The sequence below is a fragment of the Chiloscyllium plagiosum genome, unplaced genomic scaffold (assembly GCF_037043375.1).
Source record: "Chiloscyllium plagiosum isolate Xiang-an unplaced genomic scaffold, Cpla_swu_hap1 HiC_scaffold_27, whole genome shotgun sequence".
Taxonomy (NCBI): domain Eukaryota; kingdom Metazoa; phylum Chordata; class Chondrichthyes; order Orectolobiformes; family Hemiscylliidae; genus Chiloscyllium; species Chiloscyllium plagiosum.
In genome coordinates, this window is record NW_028270165.1 from 66,296,841 (window position 1) to 66,309,063 (window position 12,223).

At 38.4% G+C, this 12,223-nt stretch overlaps 1 protein-coding gene across 1 annotated transcript in view; it reads right to left on the bottom strand.

Annotated features, from left to right (window-relative positions):
• The window catches only part of LOC148144511 (scavenger receptor cysteine-rich domain-containing protein DMBT1-like), a 31,040-nt gene extending 19,235 nt beyond the window's left edge, over positions 1-11,805 (bottom strand). The window contains exons 1-2 of the mRNA XM_087975367.1: positions 11,643-11,805; positions 1,297-1,329 (exon numbers count right to left, since the gene is read on the bottom strand). Coding sequence (XP_087831493.1) covers positions 1,297-1,329; positions 11,643-11,805 — 196 coding nt within the window. The remainder of the gene's footprint in view (positions 1-1,296; positions 1,330-11,642) is intronic.
• Positions 11,806-12,223: the final 418 nt, after the last annotated feature.

Genomic DNA, 12,223 nt, shown 5'->3' on the forward strand with positions numbered 1-12,223 from the left:
GAGGAAGGGACGTTTTAATAAGGGATAATCACACACGGGGGTCAGAGAAATGCTTCCACAGAAACACTTACTCTAAACTGGCCAAGTTGAGAAGATAGTTATTATTCATTCAGAGGATATGGGCGTCGCTGCCTCGGTCAGCATTTATCACCCATCCCGTGTTGCCTCCTTGAGTAGGTGGAGTTGAGTTGCCTTGTCGAACTGCGGCAGTCCTGGTGCTGTAGGCGGAGTCACACTCGGGGGAGGGGGGAGGGGAATTCTAGCATTACATCTCCAGCACAGGATGGTGAGTGGTTTAGAGGGGGGCTTACTGGTGATGGTTACTCCATGTACCTGCTGACCCTTGTCCTTCTAAATGGAAGAGGTCGGGTGTTTGGCTGGTGCTGACTTAGCAGCTTTGGTGAATTTCTGCAGAACCTCTTGTTGAAATTAGATTAATCTAAAAGTGTGGAAACAGGCCGTTCGGCCCAACAAGTCCACACCGAGCAGCCGAAACACAACCCACCCAGACCCATTCCACTACATCTAACTCTACGGGCAATTTAACTTGGCCAATTCTCCTAACCTGCACATTTTTGGACTGTGGGAGGAAACCGGAGCAGACGAATGAAACCCACGCAGACAATGTGCAAACTCCACACAGAGAGTCGCCTGATGCGGGAATTGAATCCGGGTCTCTAGCGCTGTGAGGCAGCAGTGCTAACTACTGTGCCACATGCCACATATCACCCACTGCTGGTTTACACTGCTGCGAGCGTACATCGATGGTGAAGGGAATGGATGTGGTGCCAATCAAGCATGCTGATTTTTCCTGAATGGTGTCGAGCTTCCAGTGTATTGTTGAAGATGCACACATCCAGGCAAGTGTTCAGAATATAATTCAACTTCAGGAAAACCAAGAGGAACAGGTCAATAATGGTTTCCGTTCCATTGTGCACAGCACTGACTGGCAAGAAAAAAACATGGCCCCACGCTGAAACGTCACAAAATGTAACGGTACTTCCATCAATCCCGGCCAGAACTATTGTCCCATGTATGGTTATGTTAGACCGATGCACAATGAAATAATTTAAATGTGTTTCAAAAAGCGGCACTGCATTTCTAGCTGACCTTTCGCACTCTCCTGATTCATCGTCTCTTTATCTGAGAACGCCCAGTGGGAAATTGCTACTCATAATCTCGTCACCAGGAATCCTGACTATGGAGAACTTCGAGAGTAATGCATCCCCCTTCCGTGTTGAACGGATGTACCAGAACTTAGTGATGCCAATGCATTTGATAATGACAAGGAATTACCTTTGTTATTGGCCTGAGTGTCGACAGGTCTGCCTGAAATAAAGGAATAAGAGTGAAGTGTCAGGAAGCAATGCAACTCTTCCAAATGAATTCAACAAATACCAATAAAGTGAGAGTAGCAATTGTCATCATTTTGCGAAATAAATGATAACCAGCAATGTGAAATCATAACTTCCAGCAATATATAGAAAACAGGAAATGAAATTTCTGTAGCAAACACATATGGTCATTTATCTTCCTAAATGTAACTTATTTGTTTACACACAGGCAGACACACTGCCAACCCAATGCGATGGGGCACTGGTGAGCCTCTTTGCATCCATGAGTTGTCAGTGTGAAGCTCTCGCAAAATTACTGAACGTTCTGCTCGGTGCTGCGCTGCCGACTTACTCAACATCGTTATGATCCCCATACAGAGCATTAACCTTTCTCAATGACCAAAGCAAGGCGCCCCCATCGAAAGTTTGCATAAGCTTAGGATGTTTATTCGAGCAACAAGACTCAAAGTAACTAGTCAGCAAATGAATCCAGAAAGTGCGATTCTCTTTTCAAAGTGTTGCATTTGGCACCTGAAAGATTAGGTTACATTCTGTTCCCCTATCTACATAGCTGCAAAGGGTCAGTCATGAATAATGTCTAATAGGAATTCTCAGTTTCCCCAACTCCAAGACATGCGGTTTTACCGTGGATCAATACAAACAGTTCAATATATGAATGTCTGCAAACAATTCCAGTGGTCAAAACAAACCACGAAATGTATTCGGTCCAAGGATATGATGCTACCTCTTTTAACACACTGCTTAATTAATTCCATCATCTTTCCTCGTTGCCCATGTATGCATTACTCACGTTGGTTTGCACTGGGGGCAGGATGGTGACGAACCCGTAATGCACTTTTGTAAAAATTCAAGGATTTGCCGAGCTTGCCCTGTTAATGATGTACATTATTAATAACATTAACTCCTACCAAAAGTCAACGCAGGAGTTGAAACATCTTTGAGATTTAAATTAAGTTAAAAATTCTCTGATTGTGTGGCAAACATTGGTGATTTCTAGCTTCCTACATGTTATTTGCCATGCAACTCCTAAATATTCTCTAAACTACGAATTGTTTGTTTTCAATCTCTGAATATTTTTATTTCTGCTTTCATGCCTTCAGCCAACACGGGCCATCTGCCGGATATGTTCACAGATGGTCACTCAGCGCTGGTTGTGATTCATTCCCTCCCTGCTCTATGGCTTCTCTAATAACCTGCATTCCCAGAAATGACTCTTTCTTTATCCGTTTAAGATGCGCGGGCAACGTCCCTTCAACTCGATGCTGAATATTTATTGCTTGCTTCTCAGACTGAAGTTCGTCCTGGAAAATGAAGTTTAGAAATCTGAAGCAATGTATTGCCAACAGCAGCAAGCACTGGGACATTTTCCTCCTTCACCCAATAAAATTTCCGCCCTTCCTATTTCTCAGCCTACATTTTCTTTTCATTTCATTAAAACACACACCGGATCACCTGTTCTCCTATACACTGCTGAATAATTACTATGGTTGTGAAAATTTCAAACTTTGTTTCATGCACTGTTGCATACATTGCAAAGTACTAAAAATGACAAGAGTTCTTTTGAGTTAGTAGAAACAAATATAGTAACGATGTTAATTATCTTTTGAGACTCATTACACAATATTGTATCAGATAAGCTGTTGACCTGAATGTGATATATCGGACATTTGATGATCCTCACTAACTGTGAAGTTTTGTAAAATAATGAATACATGACAGATCAGTTCCATTTTCTTGAACGCAGTAACTGATTGCAGCTCTGTTACACACTAAGACTGCTGACGTAATTTTGTTTGTGTCTCCAGACTGGATATTATTACCGAATAATTCTGGCTGTTCCAGAACATGTCTGAGCGTTTGAAAACTGTTTTAAAATTTGCAATCTCACATGATAATTCTATCCCAACGTTGCAGACGGCGTAATTTTCAATGTGGAATGAACTAGCAGTAGGTGTAACCACTGTGTTCTGCACATTCCACTCTGAAATACTTTATCCTTACGCAGACGTCTGCCTCCATCCAGCTAAATGAGTGCAACTAGCAAGATGTCAAGTTCATTTCCAGTCTGCTTCAGCTACACATGGGGGATAGGAGCTTTGATTTTTAATGTACCATTTATTTAGATTTCAAAATGTAATCGCAGTTTGAATGAATTCACTGTAATTCAATCAAATGTCAATCGTGAAGGAGACTATAAAGAAACAAATTACTGACAGTGAGAGAAATGCAGACCAGTTGTCACTTTTGAATGTGAATTAACGAAAATAATACACGAAATAAATAAAAATGTCAATATTAAATGTATTATTCCCGTCTTTATCTATATGATTTCCGTCATTAAATAATAATAAAACAACTTGCCGAATGGATTTTGAATTTTACCCGAGTTCTGGAAGAATTTCGTTAATGAGGAATTCAAATCACAATAAACGAGAACAATTTCAAGTGAACATTGCTCCCTGAAAGCGTTTTCTCATTTGTTTCTTTTTGAATTAATACATTTATAAAAGAGCAACCGTGTATCAAGGAGTCAGTTGTTTCTAACTTCGGTATGAGGTGAATATTAAAACGGTTGTTGCAACTTCTAAGCACGTATTTCATGCACTTCAGCGACTTTTTAACAAACACAACTTCAACAACATAATGAATGGAACTGTTCACCGTGGTGTTATTGTCATCTGATCCGACAATGTTCTCATTATTGGATTAATAAATATTATATGACAACAAATAATTTTGTTTTTCCATTTTACAACTTAGAAAGATTGGGAAGTGCTGGATAAAATAAAATAATGCACAGGACACCTAGACCCAGAGTATTTTGTACTTCTGTAATAGATCTGCTGGCTTCCCTTCATGGCTTCATCTCAATTCCTTTTCTGTGAACTGAGAGGTCTGTGACTACAATATTCGTGTCTCTGAAAGCTTAGACATGGTCAGCATTTTTAACCATTTGCATAATTCTAACGAAAGACTCCTGGTCACAAAGGCTCAAAAACGAAACGCAGAAACGTTTGTTTCAACCGTTCTGAACAATTTCGCTTTCCATGACAAATTAGTCTTGTATCGAACCACAACTTCAAAGGGAAACCAAAAGGTTTCAAATTAAATAACCTCTCAGGATTTCAGGATTTCTTTCTCTTCTTTCTAACTGTTGTCTGTTCCAACAATATGGACCGGTTCACAAAAATACCAACGCAACTAAATCACCAGACGAAAGGAAAGTACTCTGGAGGCTGGAAATCTGAAAGGAAGAGATAGCTGGAGAAACCCAGGAAGCCCGAACACTGCATCAGATACTGTTTGAAATATGCAATTTTCTCAATGACAACCTTTTATCTCCAAGCGAATATCAGTCATCTTTCCTCACAGCCGAGATATGTGTTCCCTTCTGCGTCAAGTATTTCGTTTTTAAACTCCAACCAATTAAATTTATTGGAGAAAGCTAAGTAACTCAAATGTGCAAAATGGTCATAAAATCGGAAAAGGAAAGCTCTATAAAACTTTTATGACAGACAAAGGACAACAAGCCGTGCAATTGTGATTTTTTTGAGAATGGGGCACAGACTTTCCCAAAATTTGCATTAACATGCGGATAAAAGTTCAAAATTAGCTCATGATACCAGACATTGATGTGTTCAAACCCTGACAGCTACCAATTTTAGTTGGGCATGCAAAGGACAGCAGAAGGATAGACTAATGGTGGAACGTAAGGCAAATAAAGGTGGTGTGGAAAATTTTGGCAGCCTAGAAAATTACTTGTAAGGTATATTTAAAGTTTTTTTTTTCATTTCTTCAACGTTTACTTATTGATTAAGTGTGCTTAGACAGAAGGACCAAGACCTTCAAAGGCTGAAATAGTTGAATTTGATAGAATACCTGGCAGAATAATCAGCAATGCAACTTAAAGTTAAATTGTCAATAGAATTAATTCGTGAATAAACAGAGAAGTTATGATGATTTTTATCCAGTTCTCCTCAGGCCGATAGAAAAACATTGTGCACAATTATATGGAAATGCGTGATTCATAAAAGTTGTTATCGACCTTCAGGAAGCGCAAATGAGTGATACTCGAATAAAAATATGAAAGGTTTTCTATTTGCGACAAGGTTGTCTTGGGCCTGACATGGTTGGCTTTTAAGCGATAGTGCTGGTGCAGATAGACTCACCCAAAACTGTGACTTGCTCCATCAAGGCAGGTGAAGAAAAATAATTGATCTCATGAGCTGATCATTGGAAGAGTAAGGGACATAAATGTTAAAGTTACGGGAAGAGTTGTGGTGTGAATTGTAATGATACTCAGTGGGATACCGGATGATATGGGCATTATTGTAAAATGCATAGTGATATTACGGCAAGGGCGCTGAAAAACAACATAGAAAGTGAGGGATTGAAAATATTCGCCTTTGGACGCACGTTCCGTTCAGAATACAATGGTGGAACAAATGACCATGATGATACACGTCTGATGATGACGTTTTGTGAGATGGAAATTCTGGCTGTTCCAGAACATGTCTGAGCGTTTGAAAACTGTTTTAAAATTTGAAATCTCACATGATAATTCTATCCCAACGTTGCAGACGGCGTAATTTTCAATGTGGAATGAACTAACAGTAGGTGTAACCACTGTGTTCTGCACATTCCACTCTGAAATACTTTATCCTTACGCAGACGTCTGCCTCCATCCAGCTAAATGAGTGCAACTAGCAAGATGTCAAGTTCATTTCCAGTCTGCTTCAGCTACACATGGGGGATAGGAGCTTTGATTTTTAATGTACCATTTATTTAGATTTCAAAATGTAATCGCAGTTTGAATGAATTCACTGTAATTCAATCAAATGTCAATCGTGAAGGAGACTATAAAGAAACAAATTACTGACAGTGAGAGAAATGCAGACCAGTTGTCACTTTTGAATGTGAATTAACGAAAATAATACACGAAATAAATAAAAATGTCAATATTAAATGTATTATTCCCGTCTTTATCTATATGATTTCCGTCATTAAATAATAATAAAACAACTTGCCGAATGGATTTTGAATTTTACCCGAGTTCTGGAAGAATTTCGTTAATGAGGAATTCAAATCACAATAAACGAGAACAATTTCAAGTGAACATTGCTCCCTGAAAGCGTTTTCTCATTTGTTTCTTTTTGAATTAATACATTTATAAAAGAGCAACCGTGTATCAAGGAGTCAGTTGTTTCTAACTTCGGTATGAGGTGAATATTAAAACGGTTGTTGCAACTTCTAAGCACGTATTTCATGCACTTCAGCGACTTTTTAACAAACACAACTTCAACAACATAATGAATGGAACTGTTCACCGTGGTGTTATTGTCATCTGATCCGACAATGTTCTCATTATTGGATTAATAAATATTATATGACAACAAATAATTTTGTTTTTCCATTTTACAACTTAGAAAGATTGGGAAGTGCTGGATAAAATAAAATAATGCACAGGACACCTAGACCCAGAGTATTTTGTACTTCTGTAATAGATCTGCTGGCTTCCCTTCATGGCTTCATCTCAATTCCTTTTCTGTGAACTGAGAGGTCTGTGACTACAATATTCGTGTCTCTGAAAGCTTAGACATGGTCAGCATTTTTAACCATTTGCATAATTCTAACGAAAGACTCCTGGTCACAAAGGCTCAAAAACGAAACGCAGAAACGTTTGTTTCAACCGTTCTGAACAATTTCGCTTTCCATGACAAATTAGTCTTGTATCGAACCACAACTTCAAAGGGAAACCAAAAGGTTTCAAATTAAATAACCTCTCAGGATTTCAGGATTTCTTTCTCTTCTTTCTAACTGTTGTCTGTTCCAACAATATGGACCGGTTCACAAAAATACCAACGCAACTAAATCACCAGACGAAAGGAAAGTACTCTGGAGGCTGGAAATCTGAAAGGAAGAGATAGCTGGAGAAACCCAGGAAGCCCGAACACTGCATCAGATACTGTTTGAAATATGCAATTTTCTCAATGACAACCTTTTATCTCCAAGCGAATATCAGTCATCTTTCCTCACAGCCGAGATATGTGTTCCCTTCTGCGTCAAGTATTTCGTTTTTAAACTCCAACCAATTAAATTTATTGGAGAAAGCTAAGTAACTCAAATGTGCAAAATGGTCATAAAATCGGAAAAGGAAAGCTCTATAAAACTTTTATGACAGACAAAGGACAACAAGCCGTGCAATTGTGATTTTTTTGAGAATGGGGCACAGACTTTCCCAAAATTTGCATTAACATGCGGATAAAAGTTCAAAATTAGCTCATGATACCAGACATTGATGTGTTCAAACCCTGACAGCTACCAATTTTAGTTGGGCATGCAAAGGACAGCAGAAGGATAGACTAATGGTGGAACGTAAGGCAAATAAAGGTGGTGTGGAAAATTTTGGCAGCCTAGAAAATTACTTGTAAGGTATATTTAAAGTTTTTTTTTTCATTTCTTCAACGTTTACTTATTGATTAAGTGTGCTTAGACAGAAGGACCAAGACCTTCAAAGGCTGAAATAGTTGAATTTGATAGAATACCTGGCAGAATAATCAGCAATGCAACTTAAAGTTAAATTGTCAATAGAATTAATTCGTGAATAAAAAGAGAAGTTATGATGATTTTTATCCAGTTCTCCTCAGGCCGATAGAAAAACATTGTGCACAATTATATGGAAATGCGTGATTCATAAAAGTTGTTATCGACCTTCAGGAAGCGCAAATGAGTGATACTCGAATAAAAATATGAAAGGTTTTCTATTTGCGACAAGGTTGTCTTGGGCCTGACATGGTTGGCTTTTAAGCGATAGTGCTGGTGCAGATAGACTCACCCAAAACTGTGACTTGCTCCATCAAGGCAGGTGAAGAAAAATAATTGATCTCATGAGCTGATCATTGGAAGAGTAAGGGACATAAATGTTAAAGTTACGGGAAGAGTTGTGGTGTGAATTGTAATGATACTCAGTGGGATACCGGATGATATGGGCATTATTGTAAAATGCATAGTGATATTACGGCAAGGGCGCTGAAAAACAACATAGAAAGTGAGGGATTGAAAATATTCGCCTTTGGACGCACGTTCCGTTCAGAATACAATGGTGGAACAAATGACCATGATGATACACGTCTGATGATGACGTTTTGTGAGATGGAAATTCTGGCTGTTCCAGAACATGTCTGAGCGTTTGAAAACTGTTTTAAAATTTGAAATCTCACATGATAATTCTATCCCAACGTTGCAGACGGCGTAATTTTCAATGTGGAATGAACTAACAGTAGGTGTAACCACTGTGTTCTGCACATTCCACTCTGAAATACTTTATCCTTACGCAGACGTCTGCCTCCATCCAGCTAAATGAGTGCAACTAGCAAGATGTCAAGTTCATTTCCAGTCTGCTTCAGCTACACATGGGGGATAGGAGCTTTGATTTTTAATGTACCATTTATTTAGATTTCAAAATGTAATCGCAGTTTGAATGAATTCACTGTAATTCAATCAAATGTCAATCGTGAAGGAGACTATAAAGAAACAAATTACTGACAGTGAGAGAAATGCAGACCAGTTGTCACTTTTGAATGTGAATTAACGAAAATAATACACGAAATAAATAAAAATGTCAATATTAAATGTATTATTCCCGTCTTTATCTATATGATTTCCGTCATTAAATAATAATAAAACAACTTGCCGAATGGATTTTGAATTTTACCCGAGTTCTGGAAGAATTTCGTTAATGAGGAATTCAAATCACAATAAACGAGAACAATTTCAAGTGAACATTGCTCCCTGAAAGCGTTTTCTCATTTGTTTCTTTTTGAATTAATACATTTATAAAAGAGCAACCGTGTATCAAGGAGTCAGTTGTTTCTAACTTCGGTATGAGGTGAATATTAAAACGGTTGTTGCAACTTCTAAGCACGTATTTCATGCACTTCAGCGACTTTTTAACAAACACAACTTCAACAACATAATGAATGGAACTGTTCACCGTGGTGTTATTGTCATCTGATCCGACAATGGTCTCATTATTGGATTAATAAATATTATATGACAACAAATAATTTTGTTTTTCCATTTTACAACTTAGAAAGATTGGGAAGTGCTGGATAAAATAAAATAATGCACAGGACACCTAGACCCAGAGTATTTTGTACTTCTGTAATAGATCTGCTGGCTTCCCTTCATGGCTTCATCTCAATTCCTTTTCTGTGAACTGAGAGGTCTGTGACTACAATATTCGTGTCTCTGAAAGCTTAGACATGGTCAGCATTTTTAACCATTTGCATAATTCTAACGAAAGACTCCTGGTCACAAAGGCTCAAAAACGAAACGCAGAAACGTTTGTTTCAACCGTTCTGAACAATTTCGCTTTCCATGACAAATTAGTCTTGTATCGAACCACAACTTCAAAGGGAAACCAAAAGGTTTCAAATTAAATAACCTCTCAGGATTTCAGGATTTCTTTCTCTTCTTTCTAACTGTTGTCTGTTCCAACAATATGGACCGGTTCACAAAAATACCAACGCAACTAAATCACCAGACGAAAGGAAAGTACTCTGGAGGCTGGAAATCTGAAAGGAAGAGATAGCTGGAGAAACCCAGGAAGCCCGAACACTGCATCAGATACTGTTTGAAATATGCAATTTTCTCAATGACAACCTTTTATCTCCAAGCGAATATCAGTCATCTTTCCTCACAGCCGAGATATGTGTTCCCTTCTGCGTCAAGTATTTCGTTTTTAAACTCCAACCAATTAAATTTATTGGAGAAAGCTAAGTAACTCAAATGTGCAAAATGGTCATAAAATCGGAAAAGGAAAGCTCTATAAAACTTTTATGACAGACAAAGGACAACAAGCCGTGCAATTGTGATTTTTTTGAGAATGGGGCACAGACTTTCCCAAAATTTGCATTAACATGCGGATAAAAGTTCAAAATTAGCTCATGATACCAGACATTGATGTGTTCAAACCCTGACAGCTACCAATTTTAGTTGGGCATGCAAAGGACAGCAGAAGGATAGACTAATGGTGGAACGTAAGGCAAATAAAGGTGGTGTGGAAAATTTTGGCAGCCTAGAAAATTACTTGTAAGGTATATTTAAAGTTTTTTTTTTCATTTCTTCAACGTTTACTTATTGATTAAGTGTGCTTAGACAGAAGGACCAAGACCTTCAAAGGCTGAAATAGTTGAATTTGATAGAATACCTGGCAGAATAATCAGCAATGCAACTTAAAGTTAAATTGTCAATAGAATTAATTCGTGAATAAACAGAGAAGTTATGATGATTTTTATCCAGTTCTCCTCAGGCCGATAGAAAAACATTGTGCACAATTATATGGAAATGCGTGATTCATAAAAGTTGTTATCGACCTTCAGGAAGCGCAAATGAGTGATACTCGAATAAAAATATGAAAGGTTTTCTATTTGCGACAAGGTTGTCTTGGGCCTGACATGGTTGGCTTTTAAGCGATAGTGCTGGTGCAGATAGACTCACCCAAAACTGTGACTTGCTCCATCAAGGCAGGTGAAGAAAAATAATTGATCTCATGAGCTGATCATTGGAAGAGTAAGGGACATAAATGTTAAAGTTACGGGAAGAGTTGTGGTGTGAATTGTAATGATACTCAGTGGGATACCGGATGATATGGGCATTATTGTAAAATGCATAGTGATATTACGGCAAGGGCGCTGAAAAACAACATAGAAAGTGAGGGATTGAAAATATTCGCCTTTGGACGCACGTTCCGTTCAGAATACAATGGTGGAACAAATGACCATGATGATACACGTCTGATGATGACGTTTTGTGAGATGGAAATTCTTGCTGAAGGATTTATGGAAAGCGTGATGTTCAATAATTTCAAACAGTTTAAAAAAAGTTGTTCAAAATTATTATCGGGGCAAAAAAGACCATCTTGGCATAAATTTAATTGCTCGATATTCACTTCAATGTCTATATATTCACGCATGCTTACTATTACCGCGATGATCTACCTGTAGACAATCTAGACAATAACGTATGTTGACTGCAGACAGTTCACGAACTTGAAAATAATTCTTTTCCAATGCAAATACAGACATTTCAAAACATCTTAAATTTCCAATAATTGCAGGGTTTTTTTTTTAAGTGACGTTGTACTTAGCGCATGATCACATTGGAAATCACAAGGATTGGTTTAGATTTGACACTGTTAGACCAATTCAGGAATCCCTGCGCCATCACTTTCACAAACGTTAAAGCAAAATGAATCTCATTTTCTTTCATTACCTCTGGACTCACCAGAACATATCAGGGTGACATTGTTGTGTGCACTGCAATCCTGGTGATTGGCTGGAGACCGAGGGCACTTCCCCACATGAATCTCGTTGCCCGTACATTGAATGACCTCAGTAGCCATTAGCACATTACCGCCTCCGGAATGAGCAGAGCTTGACACAGACATGGCGACGCCACAATGAAGCTGTGCACAGACCACGTTGGCGTTTTTTAAATCCCAGTCAAGACCACACACTGTTTTCCAGGTGTCAAAGAAACTGTATCTCCAGTCTGCCAAAGCATTCGGCACTTCCAGGCACCAATCTTGGAAGGACGTGGTCTGAAAAAACACCCACTGAATCAGAAAAAATGTAACTGGAACACTAATTGACATAATTGACTGATGAACATTCATTTGATGAATGACAGATTGGTGCATTTGTATATGAAATATTCCATCATTCTGTGTGGGTCTGGTGTCCTGTCGACCTCGTTTATAGTCACCATCAGATACCGGAGCCTTAACTAGTCTGATAGAGAGGGAAAAAGACACTTTCAGCCTGCAGAAAAATGACACAAAGTGATTCTGCGGGCAGGCACAATAT